This window comes from Ascidia mentula, chromosome 5 (genome assembly GCF_947561715.1).
Source record: "Ascidia mentula chromosome 5, kaAscMent1.1, whole genome shotgun sequence".
Lineage (NCBI taxonomy): Eukaryota > Metazoa > Chordata > Ascidiacea > Phlebobranchia > Ascidiidae > Ascidia > Ascidia mentula.
In genome coordinates, this window is record NC_138570.1 from 21982351 (window position 1) to 21999503 (window position 17153).

Sequence of the window (17153 nt, forward strand, 5' to 3'; positions counted from 1 at the left end):
ATAAGAACCACTGGTTTAGGCTTCACGAGCATGATTGTTAGGTGAAAACATGTTGCAGTATGCAATGCCTTGTCAATTAGGATTAAAGAAAACTAAAATAAAGGTTGATCTTTCTATAAAATTTGTGCTTTGGTCTTTTTCCCAAACAGACAACTTAGTTCCATATAAATATCCACTAAAGAAATGAGAATAATTGCATGTAAATGCTGAACGAACTACAATGAAGAAATGTATTTCTCATGGAGATCATTCAAATATTGGATAATTTTGTTTTCAATTTCAACTTTTAGCAGAGTGTCTTGTTCACTCAATTCTATGGCAAATACTTTTTGCTTTGTTACAATCGTTACTTTCGAAGCTTTTGTTCTTAAAATATTTGCAACTACAACATGGTGGCAATATCTGTCAAGTGATGTTGTAGCTTTTTCAAGCAAAATTGTTTCATCAGTTTCAAGTTTGAATGAAACAACAAATGCATTGCGAACCCACTTTTCTGTGAGCTGTTTAATTGTTTTTGGCACTAATTGCAGTTTTATGGTGAAACTTTCAAGATTCCCAGATTGAATTTTGTGCTCTGGAAGTTCATCATATGGAATGTAAAAATCGGACACTGCTGCAGCCAAATAAACCATGGCATTTGAACCAACTGGCCTCATTGCAACGCAAACAACATGAAGCAAATGCAGGTATTGATCCACAGTGACAAAATGGATTGGCAGAAATAGACCAGCCCCCGCGTAAGCATGAAATGCTCTGACATCATTGAGTATATTTTCATCTGTAGTTTCAAAATAAAGTTTTTCATCTTCTGCATGCAAATGTTGAATCAAAGGGCCTTCACCCTCAACTAAATGCCTCATAAAAGGAAAGGTGCTGTTCTTGCGATGTAGAAATATAACAGCATACCCTTTTTTCAAAAACTCCTCGGCAGATGTAGAACCACGCCACCCAGTGCTAAAGTTTTCAATTTGGCGAACACCACTCTTCTCCAAAGGTACACTTGTACCACCAGAAGTCACCAACACAATTTTTCTTGATTGCTTTGTTTGACAGTTAATGATAAATTCAGAAACTTTGTCATAAACCTCCTTGGCATTTGGGGGACATTTAAGTGAAGCAAGTACAAGGTCCTCTTCCATACTACTACAACTCATTAAATTTTACACAACAAAAACGTTTCTGATACAAACATATACATTGACTTACCAACACACAGCTTGCCCAATGCATGACATAATTAGGTACAACAGCCAGATGTCTAACATTAGCAAGCAAAAATGCTAGTAAACAGTCAATAAAAATCATCAACTACAACTTAAACAACAAATTACTTAACATCTTCAGATTAAATTTCTGTAACCGTATTTAAAATTTACAGTTTAATGTTTTCTGTGGTACCTTAACATTCTGGTGTACTGCAGCACGACGTTTTTTTGGGAATCTCGTTACAAAGGTCGCATTGTATTATTTCCGCACACCGCAGTTGCAAAGTTAGCAATTCAGCAGCGTCTGTTTGACTGGTTGTAAATGAATGACTGCCCACGGCGTTGCCAGTCATTTGCAAAGCAAACGTATGTGGGGACAAAATGGCTAACTTGCAAGGCAAAGTTACCAAGATAAGAGTCAAAGACATTAGATTCCCGACTTCATTGGAGCACCATGGATCTGATGCAATGGTAAATATCAGAAGAAATTAAAGTTGTACAACCTGTAATACGTCTATAATGTTTTTGTTGCTGCCAGGCATATTGTAACTTAATAATCTGTTCTTCTGGCAAAGATAAAACGTAACTTTATTCACCGACGTTTCGCCTGTTATTATGTAATACGTCTGGTTTGGGGGGAAATCTATGTTGCTTTGTTGAAGACACTGAAGTATTTGTGTTTGCAGCATGGCGAAGTTGATTACTCAGCAGTATACGTTACAATAGAGACAGATCGTGGTGATGGAATAATTGGCCATGGATTGACTTTCTCCCTCGGCCGGGGGAATGACATATGTAGGTCTTGTGTGGAAACGAAGCCCACATTTATTAAATTGCTTTATTATTGGCGTATGCCCAGTAAATAACAAATAAAATGGTAATTTGATGCCGATCAAGTTGGTAATTTGCAAATGCAGTGGCGAAAGCAGCCGAGGTTATCAGTGGTCACGTGATCGGATGTGAGATTGGAAAAATATTCGGAAACTTTGGGGTATTTTGGCGCCAAATAACCCAAGAGGGCCAGCTTAGATGGGTAAGATTTGTTGTGTGTTATTGATTAAGTTGGTTTATTTATATTCAACGTCATCCGTAGCTCGGACCGGAGAAAGGAGTTGTCCACATGGCTGCCGCCGGGATTTTCAACGCTCTGTGGGACTTGTGGGCCAAGAAGGAGAAAAAGGTAATTTCTTGATCCCTGTTGTTTCCGTCTAATAATCTAACAAGTATAAATTTGCCGTGGTGAGTCCCTAATTGTTCGTTTGCATGCTTCTTATTGTATTGCATTGTTGAAAATAAAACCAATCAGAGTTTGAGATTTGATATTAACTGTCCCCTTTTTTAGCCGGTTTGGAAACTTCTTGCTGACATGTCACCCATAGAAATCATAAACCTGGTGGATTTTAGTTACATGTAAGATTGAATTTTCCTTATGCCAAAGGACAATGAATTTGTTATTTCCGTATTTTTGTTTGCAGAACTGACGTTTTGACCAAAGAAGAAGCCTTGAAAATCCTGGAAACGAACAAACCCAGCCAGCAAGAACGGGGTGAATTATTGTTAGAGATTGACGTTATTTCAGCGCCAAATTTCCCACCAGTGCATAATCTTGTGGAATGGTTTGATTCCACAGCAGAAAATATAGTCATCTACATGTAAACAAATTACGTCTCATTTTCTTTTCGGTCGACAATGACTTCTCTATGTTCAACTGTTAGTAATTTTTAATCGATTTTAACCCGGATTCCTTACTATCCAGTAAGTTGTACTTTGAACGTAAACTGCTTAGCGTTTATATCGAATTTTGCAGAGAGAGAGTTGCAGACGAGGGGTTTCCCCGCCTACACGACGTCGATTGCTTGGCTCGGATATTCTGACGAAACCCTCGTGCAGGTAAACCTCTGTTACGTCACAACACTTCGTTTGTTTGTTTCCAAACCGTCGTATTTCCATATTTAGAAATGTGAGGAGGCTCTCGCGGATGGATGGACGAAGTGAGTGTTTCACATTGGATATGTGAAGTTTCAGGTGTATCACGTGGCATCTTTCTCTTCCAGGTTTAAGATGAAGGTGGGAGTGGATGTTGAGGATGACAGGAGAAGGAGCAAACTCATCCGGGATCAGATAGGATGGGAGAATCAGTTGGTAAGTTACAACTTGTTTCCAGGCAACATCCACTACTTATTTCTTGAATTATTTTCATTCAGCAAATAACAAAAAAAGCTTAAAGGCTTTTATTTAAATAATTTATTTAGATGTAAAACATCTTGGCCGATTGTGCTGTTATTGTTACGTCACAATTTATCTTAATTTTTACGTCATTTATTACTTAAACAAGTATATATATATATTGCTAAAACAAACGCATTTTAAGTAAAATCTTGTTTTTCACATTGATTTGTTGCAAAGTTATAACAAACTAAGAACTTTCAATTTTATTTTTATGAGATGATGGACGCGAACCAACGATGGGATGTAAAGGACGCCATCGAGTGGATGAAAAATCTTGCTGAGTTTCGTCCAGTTTGGATAGAAGAACCCACGAGCCCGGATGATGTTCTTGGTCATGCGACTATTGCTAAAGTAAGTGTTCAAACTGTTTTTATTCTTCTTTAACCTTCAATTACACACAAGCCATAATAGGTGAACGACAGAACTACGTGTTGGTTTGTATTTCGCGCAAAGGGTTTCCCTAAGTTTCAAAATATCCAACATAAAATTATCTGATTAGCAAATTTCTCTCTTCCTGTGTGTTCGTGTATTAATTTACATGTAATGTTCAAACAGGCTCTCGCACCGTTCAATATCGGAGTGGCGACGGGTGAACAGTGCCAGAATCGTGTGATCTTCAAACAACTTCTACAGTCGGATGCATTGCGATTCCTTCAAATCGATTCTTGCCGTGTTGGTTCGATTAATGAAAATATCGCGATACTTCTCATGGCGAAAAAGTTTAATGGTAAATAATCATAAAATTAATAAATTAATTGGGTTGAAGTTTTTTCCACAATTTTTAATTTTTTCAACCTTTGGATTAAGCACCGTGCAATATTTGAATCGTTTTATCGCCTGATTATCGTTTAGTTCCTGTGTGTCCTCATGCTGGCGGTGTTGGATTGTGCGAGCTCGTCCAACACATCGCAATGTTTGATTATCTTTGTGTATCCGCCACCACTGATGGAAGGTAATATTGCAAAATCTAAGTCGCCCAATTCCGACTCCAAAGTAACTGTCCACAACCGCTGATCAATTTCACGTGTATCATTAAGAATGTACATCATTGTGACATAACAATAACTTTACTGTTGTTTGACTGCATTGTTAAACCAGTGTATGTTTTGTTTAGAGTTTGTGAGTATGTTAATCATCTCCATGAGCACTTCAACTACCCTGTAAATGTGAAGAAAAACTGTTACATGCCCCCTCAGGTGAGTTGTGTCAACAATTACTTTCGAATGTGTGGTTTGAATCGAAGCAAAGCATCGTGAAATTGGCGTGGTGAAAAAATATGTAAAAAAATCAATATAGTTTGAAATAAGTTTTACCTGAAATCAGGGCAGAATTTTACCGAATATTTTGCGATAAACCAAACAATGCTTAATACCACAGGATCCCGGATATTCAAGTCAGATGAAACCTAAATCCCTTGAACAATTCCAATTCCCCGATGGTAGCGTGTGGAAAAAGCTCATCCAGGAAGGGAAGTTTACAGTGTGACGTCATATACAACGATTGTTAATTCCCATTGTGCGTTTGATAAATGATGTTTTGCAGAAAAACAAAACGAGCGATCTTTTGCCGATTTTAAAACTTTTCGTTTCTTTCTCGATTAAAAATTGTGAATTTTTTGTGCTGCAAAATCAGTTTCCATTTTTCCATCGCTAAAAATCATTCTTTGTTTAGCGTGTGAGTTTGAAATAATGTATAAGCAATAATTACATTCAAAGCAGTAAACAATTTTGCCATGAAAGGCGTTGACAGTTTATGAATCATGTTTTCATTACAATTATAGTGAAGGTTATTCTCTAAATCAGGGGTTCTCAAACCTTTTAGCCTCACGACACACTTGGACCCTCTTATTTCGTTTACGGAACCACAAACTTAAAAGTTAGTTCTAAATTGTCCGTCCTACCAGTTATCATCCCAAAAAATAAACTTCTAAAATCAATCGAGTCTTATTTAAATTTATGCGGGGTTCATCATGAGAACGAACTAAAAGAGTTACCCTATGTAAAAGTTAAGATAACGGCGGGGCGGGCAGAACTATATGTTGACCCTAAAATTTAAAGTACCGAAGGAAGTTTTCTGCGAGGGTACAAGAAATAAAGCTTATGTCCAAACATCATTCCTGCACCAAAACATATTGGAAGTGCTCTTATAAATTCGTCGGTTGGCCCACAGTAAAATTTTGAAAACACGTATTGCTGGGTCAATTCTCAGCCAAAACCCCAAACAGATACGCAATGGACTCCTATCACTTAATAAAACTGAATAACCGCAGTAAATTTTTTTTTTTCAAAAATTTTATCAAGGCGGGAGTGATTGCTCATAACGACCTGTTGGACCGAAATGTGGAATATCTGAAACACGAGACACTCGCTACGAAGTTTCGTTAAGTTTTTGAAGCTGTCAGCAAGTGTACATGTGGAGTGGGATTATGGTGCAGTTCTTCACAAACAAAAAAGCTAACAAACGTCTTAAAAACTATCTTGCAACACTGTGGGTACACAAAGGCCTCGACAGCCTACCAGAGTGGCTTGGTTCACCGATCCCGTTGAGGTCATTGTTTTTTCATCAGCAAAGGCCATGTATACTTAGTTACAGAAAAATTAGTCGAATTCAATCTCCGTATAACGTTTTATTCTACGCAAGAAATAATCCACTACGACATAATCATATAATTGTGATGTCACAAATCCACTGCTCCAGCACAAGACAAGATTAAATGTAATTTTGAATCTTCACCAGCAGCAGAAAAATGCAAGTCACCCCGAAAGCGATGAGGACAATGATGGGAGCGTGACTCAGCATATCAGATTTTTTATCTTGGCTGAACAGAATTTCCTCAACTGCATAGAAAAACATGCGGCGTGGTCAGAACTAGGCCAGGGAAAACATGCGTGTTGCCACAGTACAAACACTCAGCAAAGTGGTGGTGTGTGATAAACTAAACGATTCGCATTAAAACAAAAATCTTTAAAAGCCAGTTTGTTGTACGATTTTGACGTCATAGACACCCAATCCCTGAATGCGAATATAATTGAACCAAGCAACAATGCCAGTCATTATAGCCAGAAGTAATGAAGTAATTTTACCTGACATACAAGTCTTCCCATCTGGGAGAAGCATTTGCAAACTTGGGCAAGTGCACACAATCCCACCATCATTGTCCACTGCACAGTCGTGAGCGCATCCAGCACTGACCTGGAATATTCAAATCTTTTTACATTTGCGGAAAAATTTAAAACAACGTTGACGACGCGACGATTTTGTAAATCACTAGAATATGGCAAACATGCCACAGGTTGAATAAAAGAATTATGCGTGGGTGGGTATAGGATTTTGCGGACAGTTAAAATTATTTAAGTTCATCAGCGCTAACTGTCAGTGAGTTGCACCAAGGCGTATTTAAGTTCAATACAAACTTGCATGCGCTTGTGACAGAGGGAAACACTGACGGCGTTTTTTAGCGAAATATATTTCTCCTATATTCAGGTCAACAGATTTTAACCTCAGAAATTTTTTGTGGTCAAACACGCAACAAATGATATGCAGTTCAATGACGTGGTTTACATGAAAGCAGTGAAGCGTAACATTATCTTCCTGTTGTTGTAAAATATACGTCACTCACCTTGTCACACTTGACCGGCTCCGGTTCGAATACGATGTGTTCAGTGACGTCATTGGCTTTGGGATCAACGACTTGCAAGGGTCCGACGGTAACTAGTTGGGTGTTTTCCCCAGTGTTATCTGCGGGTATTTCCCGTCTTCTCCGACTGCAAACCTGCATGGAAACTTCTGGTGTAATTTTTCTTGCAAGGTTTTGTTGACGATGAAACCACACCGGTTTTGTCAAAAAATTTGAATTTTAAAGTGTTTTGAGCATAAATTCATGTCAGACAGAGAAGTTCTTTGAACTCACGTTCGTCTCGCACGTTTTGTTCAACCTCTCTCCGCACATCAACATCTCACACTGTATGTAAATCCTCTGGTTGGCTGGAGTCACTCTCAACCAATGGAACGACCGGAATTTAAATGTGAAATGGCGGGAAAAGCCGACAGATACAATTTGTGAGTCACTGGAGGCACACCTGCGAATACACGAGCAAATGACGCAACAGGATTTCGTGTTCCACGTTAAGTAACAAACATTCTGGTGATTCTAATGTTCAATATTTTTGTAGCATCAATGTCAATCTTAGAGTCTTTCGAATAAATGTAAATATTTCCACCCACCTTCCGTCGATGATGTAATATCGTGGACCAACATTTGGATCTGACGTCTGGGTTGCGAAACACCTCTCCATCTGTGACGCAATAACAAAAAATGACGTCATTTTAGCGCTCAAGTTCTAAATCCGTGATTTTAACCAAGTAACATTGTCCTGTCATTCAACTGCATTGAAATAACAACGCAGAATATCATAAATTTTGGTGAAGGTATTTATGTTGATTGATTTTTATAATCACCGAGTTGGTTAGGCAGCGTGCTGTGTTGCTATGGTTACCTCACCTGTATGTTCGGGCTGTTGATAATTTCAACCAACCAAATGTTGACATACACATCTGCATCAACCAACACTTGTCCCCCAGTGAATAAAGCGTCCAAAGCAGAATTGGAGTAGAACTGACCTTCGGCGTGATATTCCACCAAAGCAGGCGCGACAAAAGTGTCGTGGAGCCTGGATAACACGCTTGAAGTTAGTCGAAACCCACCAACCCGGATTAAACCAATCATCGACATGTGTAGTGTTGCATAAACCCACCTACCCAGTCTTAATAGGTTTTAATTCACATATAAATTCCACGAAATTCTTTCAGTGGTCTTTTATCCCCATGAATTTAACTAATTGAGTCCAACGTGTGTTGTGATAATACGCAAGCATAACATTAGCTTCAAAGTGCAGAATAATTTTCCCTGCAGTCTTTGTATTTTTAGGAAGCAAATAACAGACGTTGTAAGTAAGGAACATTTTGATGGTTTTCCAGTTTCACTGCACATTTTACTTTCGTGCAAAGTTTGAATTCTTACTTGTTTTCGGGGTTTAGGGGGGACAGTTGACCTTCTATGACCGTTCCGTAGTTACAACAGACGCGGATGAATACGCATCCCTCGCGCGATATCACTCCGCCACCGACGGGAATAACCAGGATGTAGTACGTCACTTTCCTCACCGTCCCGTCCACAATCTGATGGAAAACACCAGTTTAGCGACTTTGCTGCTGTTACATAGAAATGTTAAACTTCGTCGTCATAAATTTATAAGAAAGTCTGAGAAACGTCACTGCAACAAAATATCAACCATGCATAAACTGGCACAGTGCTTACATCGCACGGTTGGGAGGGGACCTCTCACAACAAATGTCGTTATTGTGATGTCACTTATCAACCTTTATGATGTAAGTAAATACAAAAAGCGTTTCGTTTATATCAGAAATTGTGCTAAATTTAATGCGAGTGTCGCACGCGGTGTTGCAACAACACTCAGACATGAGTTGAAATGACCTGGACCCAAATGTTAATTTCATACCGTGAGATCAGCTGCGCAGTCGCCAAAAGTTTGGTTCAACAGGAAAGTGTATCCAGTGCTTGACTGGACCGCAGTACATTCCGTTGTGGCTGAGGTCTGTTCAGTGTTGTTGGCCAAAATCACTTTGTCAACTGCAGTAATGCCGGCCTCCATGAGAAATTGATTGGAGACACTGCAGAAAAAAATAAGTTCTGTGCATTCTGGAATTCATTATTGCATCGAAGACACGTAATGGAGATCATTTTCTGATGCAAACGGGATCGGTCCTGGGCTCATTTGATCGGTTTGGGCCAAATCTGACCCCGCGCCTTTGCCTTTTTTGTCAAGGTCAACAAGAATATAGTAAGCATATGACGTATAAGCATATGACGTATTAATAATTGAAATTAAAATACCGACTAAAGCTTGAACAAACTGTTGGCATTACTTAATTTTATCCAAAAAAATTGTGATTATTTTCTCCCAAAGCAACTTTTGGTAAATTCAATTAATTGGTAAATTCAAGTAAGGAAACCAAACAATTGTAGTTTCCATCACGATTCAAACACTCACAAAAACTCTGGATCAGGGTAGCACGTGATTGAGTCATTACTGAGACTCGGAAGTTCCGTAACTGAAAAGTACAAGTGACACAAATGTTAATATTATGCGAAAACACAACTTAGGGCTTGTAAATCATTAAGACAAAAGATACAACACATTGTTTCGGTTGTATCGGCGATTTTAGGGGAAGCTACATGGGATAAATTATTTGTCTTATAGTTTATGTTGCATGCTTTAGCCTCCAGCAGCCCTGACATAAACAAGCTCAATTTGTCTATTTTATCGGACCATGAACTGAACCTACTTGTTGCTGCCTGCGATCTTTCAAAGCCAACTGCGGCTAGGATCACAACGATCCACGTCAACTTCAACATTTCGTCTCAATCGGTGTGATTTTAGGTGTTATTGCAGGATTCACGAAAAGATTTAAGTTTTGCTAAACCAAAATACACAACCATAAATAAATTTTGTGTACAAATATCCAAATCGCCATGCAACAACATATCGTTAACGTTTAGCACAAGATTAGTTAAGTCGCCACAGAAGACAAAAAGCGCTGGCACTGGGGTTTGCATTTGAACCACAACTAAACACGCAAGATATCCACAATTTTCCAGGACTTCATTTAACTCTACAGTTTGTTCGAACGTTATCCACTGTATATACAACCTCCATTTAAATGCTTCTGTTGATGAGGTTACAGATGTAGGGTTGACAGGAAACGTTGTTATCGAACAATGAAAGAACAAACCTTATTGTGATTCATCGGAAGTAATTGTGCATCGCGACTTAATGCTTCGTTATGTGCGTCGTGTATTCCTGTACGATTATGTGTGTGTGTGTTATTTACTGGGTGCCGAATAACGTCCACTTTGCGATGCGATAAAACAGCAGGGCCACATAGTCCTCGCTAGACCAAAACCTGTCTTCTCACGACAAAAATATCACAAGATAAATCTTTGTTTAGGATATCAACAAAATTACCCGTTTTACCCAAAATACCCGGAGATTCGTTAACAAACAGTTTGAGTGAACAAAAGTTAGTACTAGCAACGTTATTTACCAACAGAAAGTAATGCACAAAAATTGAATCTTTTTTTTGTAAAACTTTTTTAATTTTTATCTAGTCATCAGTCATGGATTACGTTTACGTTAAAAAAGATGCATATTATTAGTAAATATCACAATTTATGGTAATATCATCCATGACTGACAAAGTATTGAAACGACTTTGTTGATTTCTAATCTTTGGTTAATCCTGAATAATTAATAATATTCTGCTTTCCGATGTGGAAGGTCAATAAATCATTTCTCTCATCCGAATAACCCAAGTGCAAGTTATTTTTATGATATCTATAGATTGTCCGGGTTTTGTTTTTTTTGATAAAAATTGTTGTGAGCTCTTGTTATGTAAGACTTTTAGTGTAAGTAACATATTAAACAAATCTGAATCTGTTAGAACCAAGGCTAGTTTAAACGTACTACGTAAATTGTTAGGTATTCTGGAAAGATTTGCTGTGAATTGTGATGCAATTAATACATTCTCGTTAGGAGCAAAATGCAAAATTCGATATTATGATGTCAAGGGCACAATGCAGCTATTAACAGACATCACCAAGCAAATGCTGTTGTTTTCTTAAATATTGAATGTGATGCAAATAATAACAAGCTTCTGCAAGACCCTAAAGTTTGAATAATGCAAAAATAAATTAGAGTTTCCTAAATTCTCTTTTTACATTTTATAGTTTGTGATTTTTAAGATGTCAATTTGTGTTATAGAAACTTTGCTGGTGTTTTTGAACAATCTTTGGTAACGTAGTTTTTTAGGAGAGTCTTGTAAAGTCGACAACTTCATTTCAATCGTGGACAACATGGAAATCTGCTAGCACGATGTCTTCATCAACAACGTCTTTGTCAATTGTCAAAGAACTTCGTCGACTAGCACAGAATCCAGCACATCGGGAATATTTGTTAAGAAACGATGTTAACTCAATATTAATATTTGTTGATCCAGATGAACACACAGTGCAAGTGGTAAGATTAACTGTTTGTATTATTCCAGGGGTGACAAACATTTCCATTGCAATTTGCCAAATGTTTAAAAGCCTGCATGCCATCGACTGTATATATATGATATAGAATACAAATAATGTAATATTTTTTTTTAAAGTGACTTGTTTTTATTTTGGTGTTTAAGGAATTTTTTAACAACCAAATAAATCAGTTAATGTCGAACTATATATTTACTTGCAATTTGCACAATTGACTATTTGCTTAGGTAACTGAGGCACTAAATGCATTGTTGTATTTGGCTGAGGAAGCAGCAGAAAATGAAGGCACAAAAACATCGATGAGGTCAACCGTTGGTTTGATGGAGTTGATGAAGAAAGTTGAACAAAGGTATGTTTTTAAAAAATTTTATTTGTCAGGCCAAAACAAAAACAGAATATACAGTTGTTAATCTGGATATAATTGTGATTAATTGAAATGAAAGTCATGATAATAGACCCTTTGCTTCAACTTCCTGCATGATTTTATGATGTATGTCTATAATTCATGTAGTTGTATGTTTTTAACACAACATATCTCTTGTGTGTAGAGAAGGATTTGCCGTTGATTGCAAAGCTGTCGCCATGAAAATTCAACATTTACTCCGACCAAACAGAATGGAAACGAGAAGCAGCAAAAAAGCACAATCCTCAGGTTTCAGTCTCAAATTTATAATAAATATGACATTATTAGATCTGCAATTGTTTGTGTTTGTTTTTATAATAAGAAACCTATCCAATTTTATGATTCATACTGACAAAGGTTCAAGCAAATACATTCTGTGTGTAAGTTGGCAGTGTATGCTACAAGTATATGCGATGACTGGATTCACTACAAATTAAATAAATTGTTTGCCTGGAACAAATAATTTAAACTCTTGGTTTGTTCATTCAATACTGATTTAACTTTGAACAGAGTCTGGCGTTGTGACTCGAGCTGGTGTAAGAAGTGGAAGAAAAAGCAAAGATTCATTGAGTTTTCTCGGCGGAAACAAAAAAGCCAAAGTTATAACTTTGCAAATTAAAGGTCTAACTGATCAAGTAAGTTCTGCCATCTACTTTCTATATGCAAACTATTGACAAATACTAACAGTGGCATAATCAATGGTTACAGTGGTTTGTGGTAATTGACAGTTATGACAACTTTGAAGTGCAACAATTTTTCATGGTATCAAAATTAACTAAAAGATGTAGTGATGTTGTTTTATGGTTGTGGCAACATTTTCAGGAGAGAAGACAACAGTGTGTGGATGAATTGGTTCGAATCAAGGGCGTTATTTCCCTCACCTTCAACATGCATTTGCAAAGATGTACTGTGAGGGCAAAGGCTGAACTAACAGCTGAGGTATTTTATGTTGACCTACTTTGTGTTAAAACAGCATGAATTTGGTCATGCCAAGAACAAAGTTATGGTCAGTTGATGAATCTGAAGCATTGCATCTATCTCATGTATACATATTGTACTTAACTCGAATGCGTTAATATATGTAATATTATATCTATGTACATATACATATAATACATCATCTTTAAATAAAGCTTATCCCGTCTTTTGTGATTATTTTTTTTTTATTTAGCGTCTTGCGACAGCGGTCAAGAAAACGCAAGTAATGGAAGCGAGTCAAGTTTTAAAAGATGATGAAGGGAAGGAGATTCTGATTCCACTTGAAAGCAGAGTTGATGGTACAAAATATTTTCTGCAAAGATTTATTGTTCTTATGTGTATTGTGTATAGACTGGTTAAAAATGTGTACTTACGTCCATAATGTCTTAATTTACTCATAATTTGTACCCACAATTCTGCATTATTATCAACAGATACTGAAAATAAAGAGTTGCCGCCATATTTGGATGAAGAAGCTGCTGAATCCCCTTCAAAAGAAGATAAAGCTGTAGCAAGACCTGATTCATCGGGGATTGGGTCGTACGCTAGCTCATGGTTTGGTTCCATGATCAACGCTGTTAACAAAAACCTTTACTGGTGAAACGCAGTCATGCCATCTGGTGGACACTCGATGTAAATACCACACAGACACAAAAAACAAATAAATTCTGAGAATCTCAAGTCAGTGTTGCCTGGAAACCTAAAACAACACAACTACTGCCCAATGTTACAAGGATTGCATCTTGATCATAAAAGTTTACTTGCCAATAATGAACTACAACAACATTCTATTGCATTAATCGCATCACAGGTGTATATTGTATTTGTCACATTTTCTTCATCGGCAAAATACCAGTTTAGAAGTTATCTGGGCACAACTCATCAACACCATCTACCTATAAATTATTTGTGAATGAAATGGGTTATATTCGAACACCATCAGTTTTTGCTGCTCCAATGGTTGGGAATTTCTGCAATGTTGAACGAACACAACAGTTGAATTACGGTTCTGTACTTGTTGATTTTTACCTGCGAAACTTACTTGAGTTATTGCGGCAAACTTTTGTCCGACGTCTCTGGTGCTTCTTGCATGTTTGCCCTCTCTCTGTCTGGTATTGTACCCGATTTTACAACATGACGTTTATAAAATTGAAAATGTTGGTCTTGAGTGCCTCATGTAAAAGGATAACATATCGAAATATATATGGGTACTTCCACGTTTAGCTTGTAGTGGAACTAAAGAACTAACTTTACATTACCGCTACACAAAAAAGGTTTATGTTTGTGATGTAGGTACTTGAATACCTTAAAAATTGGTATGCGTTTTTTTAAACATTTTTTTAGGATTGAATACGGAAGACTCAATGGAAAATTTTATTTTTTCTACAAGATTAATTGTGGTTTCGGATGACTAAGCAAGCAGTTATTGCATGCATCAGCGGTTTTTCGACGTTCATCAAAACAAACATTGCCTGAATTTGTTCTTGCGTGCCTGGAGTATTTTGTCTAATTTGTACTGAGATTACTGATTTATTGCAACTTAGTATAGCACGGTAAAGGTTGCAACACAATGGCAGGCTTATTGGGTACGACATGCAGAGGATTGCTAAGACGCAGTGTTTACCTGAAAAATCCTTGTAAACTTTATGTAAGCGGTTTGAAAACGTACACAAACATATTGGTTGACAAGAAAGGAGATAATGGTTGTGTTGGATTTATTCAATTGAATCGCCCAAAAGCATTGAATTCCCTCTGCGATGCTTTGATCACTGACGTCAATGATGCCTTGGATGACTTTGAAAAGGATACATCAATTGGTTGTGTTGTTATCACTGGAAGTGAGAAGGCATTTGCTGCTGGAGCTGACATCAAGGAAATGCAAAACAAGACCTATGTTGACTGTGTCCAAGGTAACTTTCTCACTCATTGGACAAGAATTGCCGACAATAAAAAACCTATTATTGCCGCCGTGAATGGTTTTGCCCTGGGTGGGGGCTGTGAGTTGGCAATGATGTGTGATATCATTTATGCCGGTGACACTGCACAATTTGGACAGCCGGAAATCTTGCTTGGGACCATTCCTGGTGCCGGAGGCACTCAGCGTCTAACCAGGGTGGTCGGAAAGTCCCTTGCAATGGAAATGGTGTTGACTGGGAATCGCATCAATGCTGAATCAGCCTTGAGGGCTGGGCTTGTAAGCAAAGTCACAAGCAAAGAAACTGTGGTTGATGAAGCAATTAAAACAGCTGAGAAAATATCTAAAAATTCCAAACTTATTGTTTCATTGGCAAAAGAAGCTGTGAACACGGCTTATGAAACCACACTTACCGAAGGAAATCACTTCGAAAAGAAAATATTCCATGCCACATTTGCCACTAAAGATCGGAAAGAAGGCATGACTGCTTTTGTAGAAAAACGACCAGCAAACTTTCAAGATAAATAAACCCCAAAAGAAACAATTCTTACCTAGCATGCGCCAGGAGTTGTATTATCACTGCTTTATGCTGAAAATTTAATTACATAAAAAGTAGTTTTAGCTTACCCTCCAATGCTTTTCTGTTTGCTAATGATTTCATCATACTGCATTTGTTGTAAATTGTGTACATGTTTCTATTTAAAGTATCAGGTGTTTTGATAAATTGTGATTAATTTCTAACTTCCTTTGCAGGTGTTGAGTAGTTAACATAGGGAGAACAAATTAATGTGTTTTTGATGTGTGTATTTTCTTCAATAACACAAGCATTGTGTTTGCTAAATTTAATTAAAAAAGGTAACTATTTATTGGCCACATCTCCGGAAAAAAATAATTTTGTGCAATGATATTTTCAATAAGTTAAAGGTGTTAAACTGGTAATCTTATTTTTCAGTTAATTCTTGGCTGTACTACATTATGTGAACCACAACTCAACCCAGGGAAGGTTTAGATGCAGTTATTTTTCGATGGCAAACTTACGGTAAGATACTGCAGATATTTAAATTTTTTCAATCTGTTGGACATTTGTTTAAATCAAACTTTTGTGAAACAGAGAGACAACCTGTAGTGCATTGCATCATTACAAGTGGATCACTATACCTAAGAGATAATGGAACACTAAGAGATAATAGAAGAACAAAATCTTTTCCACCTGTAAAAGAAACAAACAACTGATTTCCAGAGAAAAGTATATCTTGGTCACTTGCTACAAACATTACTCTTCTGTTTATCATTGGTAATCTTTCATTTTGCATTTGTTGCAATTGGGTGAATGCTTAAGGCCAACATGTTTTGTAGGAAATTGATGTACACCCCTGTAGTGGCAGTGGAGAGCTATTGGTCATCCAGGGTCTAATTTGGAGAGTTTCCATAGAAACATACTTGTTCTCATGGAGATTCGCTTGTTTTTTTTCTATTTAGATTTATGTTCACGCATTTGGTGGAAGAGAGGCACAGAATAACTTTCCTAATTCACCGTTTTTTTAGTTTTTTTTCTAAGGAAATTTTTGCACTCAAAAAACAGTATTGATTCCAGTTTTGTTTTTGGCTACATGTACAGTCGTTATTAAACTATGAAATACTCAAAATAGTTGCACGTGCTAATTAGTCAGACAAGTGGAATTTCAGAAAATACTGATTTCATTTACTTTGCCAGAGCGGAGCCGTTGCTTGGAAGTGTTAGGCTAGATTTAAAAAAAAAAAAAAAAAAGATGTCACAGTTAGCGAACGGCAAATGTTATGATTTTGTTTTTATCCTTCTCGCAAACTGCGGTCCCGGTTTGGTTGAAATCAGTTAATGGTTTCTAAAACAGGTAGTTTTGCAAACATGCGTGGAGTTGGAACACAGACATCGTATAACAAATTTACGGATGGTTGGTTTTATTCGTGCGAATTATTCCCGCGGAAAGTGACCTTGCAAAAACGAGGCAGTCTTCTGATCTTGTTTGACTTGTGTAGGAAAGAGTGCGCAAAGGTGGGATTTCGCAGGGCTGATATTTTTCTTGCTGATATTTTTTTTGTACTTAAAAACTCTGCAGATGTTGGTGTAGTTTCTAAATTTTAATGGAAACCTAAATAATTTTAACGTGCTGGTATAAATAATTGTTTGTGGGAAATTATGTTTACAAACAAAAGATCAATCATTACACTGATAATACTACTTGGTCATACACTGATTTGATATTGTGTAGACTGTAATATCAACAAAATATTAAGAACCATACCACTGAACACTGGTTATATGTAGTAAAG

At 37.2% G+C, this 17153-nt stretch overlaps 5 protein-coding genes across 5 annotated transcripts; 3 read left to right on the top strand and 2 right to left on the bottom strand.

Annotated features, from left to right (window-relative positions):
• Nucleotides 1-56: 56 nt before the first annotated feature.
• Nucleotides 57-1173, bottom strand: LOC145901907 (phosphopantothenate--cysteine ligase-like). Its single transcript, XM_082989720.1, has one exon. The coding sequence runs from the start codon at nucleotides 1152-1154 to the stop codon at nucleotides 216-218; it is 939 nt and encodes a 312-aa protein (XP_082845846.1). The 5' UTR covers nucleotides 1155-1173; the 3' UTR covers nucleotides 57-215.
• Nucleotides 1174-1444: 271 nt separating this feature from the next.
• On the top strand, nucleotides 1445-5153 carry LOC145903730 (mitochondrial enolase superfamily member 1-like). Its single transcript, XM_082991856.1, has 14 exons — nucleotides 1445-1676; nucleotides 1892-2000; nucleotides 2123-2238; nucleotides 2299-2385; nucleotides 2548-2615; nucleotides 2681-2751; nucleotides 3013-3095; nucleotides 3162-3196; nucleotides 3260-3347; nucleotides 3651-3785; nucleotides 3990-4161; nucleotides 4287-4386; nucleotides 4549-4630; nucleotides 4812-5153. Exons 1-14 carry the CDS (start codon nucleotides 1587-1589, stop codon nucleotides 4917-4919), a joined length of 1344 nt encoding a protein of 447 aa, XP_082847982.1. The 5' UTR covers nucleotides 1445-1586; the 3' UTR covers nucleotides 4920-5153.
• Nucleotides 5154-6143: 990 nt separating this feature from the next.
• On the bottom strand, nucleotides 6144-9870 carry LOC145903234 (alpha-tectorin-like). Its single transcript, XM_082991300.1, has 10 exons — nucleotides 9801-9870; nucleotides 9506-9566; nucleotides 8954-9125; nucleotides 8455-8612; nucleotides 7936-8104; nucleotides 7659-7729; nucleotides 7345-7513; nucleotides 7054-7206; nucleotides 6518-6626; nucleotides 6144-6271 (listed from the first exon to the last, which is right to left on the bottom strand). Exons 1-10 carry the CDS (start codon nucleotides 9868-9870, stop codon nucleotides 6144-6146), a joined length of 1260 nt encoding a protein of 419 aa, XP_082847426.1.
• A 1388-nt stretch (nucleotides 9871-11258) lies between these two features.
• LOC145902733 (armadillo repeat-containing protein 1-like) lies at nucleotides 11259-14083 on the top strand. Its single transcript, XM_082990828.1, has 7 exons — nucleotides 11259-11530; nucleotides 11775-11896; nucleotides 12096-12199; nucleotides 12461-12585; nucleotides 12773-12889; nucleotides 13122-13227; nucleotides 13363-14083. Exons 1-7 carry the CDS (start codon nucleotides 11387-11389, stop codon nucleotides 13527-13529), a joined length of 885 nt encoding a protein of 294 aa, XP_082846954.1. The 5' UTR covers nucleotides 11259-11386; the 3' UTR covers nucleotides 13530-14083.
• A 298-nt stretch (nucleotides 14084-14381) lies between these two features.
• Nucleotides 14382-15596, top strand: LOC145902160 (enoyl-CoA hydratase, mitochondrial-like). The gene has a single exon (XM_082990031.1). The coding sequence runs from the start codon at nucleotides 14499-14501 to the stop codon at nucleotides 15369-15371; it is 873 nt and encodes a 290-aa protein (XP_082846157.1). The 5' UTR covers nucleotides 14382-14498; the 3' UTR covers nucleotides 15372-15596.
• The last annotated feature ends 1557 nt before the right edge of the window (nucleotides 15597-17153 follow it).

What these genes read in the sequence shown, in the direction of transcription:
- LOC145901907 (XM_082989720.1), bottom strand. Translation starts at nt 1,154, where the DNA reads ATGAGTTGTAGTAGTATGGAAGAGGACCTTGTACTTGCTTCACTTAAA.
- LOC145903730 (XM_082991856.1), top strand. Translation starts at nt 1,587, where the DNA reads ATGGCTAACTTGCAAGGCAAAGTTACCAAGATAAGAGTCAAAGACATT. An exon ending in TAGGATGGGAGAATCAGTTG is followed by an intron (nt 3,348 to 3,650) that starts GTAAGTTACAAC and finishes TATTTTTATGAG; the next exon opens with ATGATGGACGCGAACCAACG. An exon ending in CATGGCGAAAAAGTTTAATG is followed by an intron (nt 4,162 to 4,286) that starts GTAAATAATCAT and finishes ATTATCGTTTAG; the next exon opens with TTCCTGTGTGTCCTCATGCT.
- LOC145903234 (XM_082991300.1), bottom strand. Translation starts at nt 9,870, where the DNA reads ATGTTGAAGTTGACGTGGATCGTTGTGATCCTAGCCGCAGTTGGCTTT. An exon ending in CCCCTAAACCCCGAAAACAA is followed by an intron (nt 8,105 to 8,454) that starts GTAAGAATTCAA and finishes CGTGTTATCCAG; the next exon opens with GCTCCACGACACTTTTGTCG. An exon ending in TCAACAGCCCGAACATACAG is followed by an intron (nt 7,730 to 7,935) that starts GTGAGGTAACCA and finishes ATTGCGTCACAG; the next exon opens with ATGGAGAGGTGTTTCGCAAC.
- LOC145902733 (XM_082990828.1), top strand. Translation starts at nt 11,387, where the DNA reads ATGTCTTCATCAACAACGTCTTTGTCAATTGTCAAAGAACTTCGTCGA. An exon ending in ATGAAGAAAGTTGAACAAAG is followed by an intron (nt 11,897 to 12,095) that starts GTATGTTTTTAA and finishes TCTTGTGTGTAG; the next exon opens with AGAAGGATTTGCCGTTGATT. An exon ending in AGGCTGAACTAACAGCTGAG is followed by an intron (nt 12,890 to 13,121) that starts GTATTTTATGTT and finishes TTTTTTATTTAG; the next exon opens with CGTCTTGCGACAGCGGTCAA.
- LOC145902160 (XM_082990031.1), top strand. Translation starts at nt 14,499, where the DNA reads ATGGCAGGCTTATTGGGTACGACATGCAGAGGATTGCTAAGACGCAGT.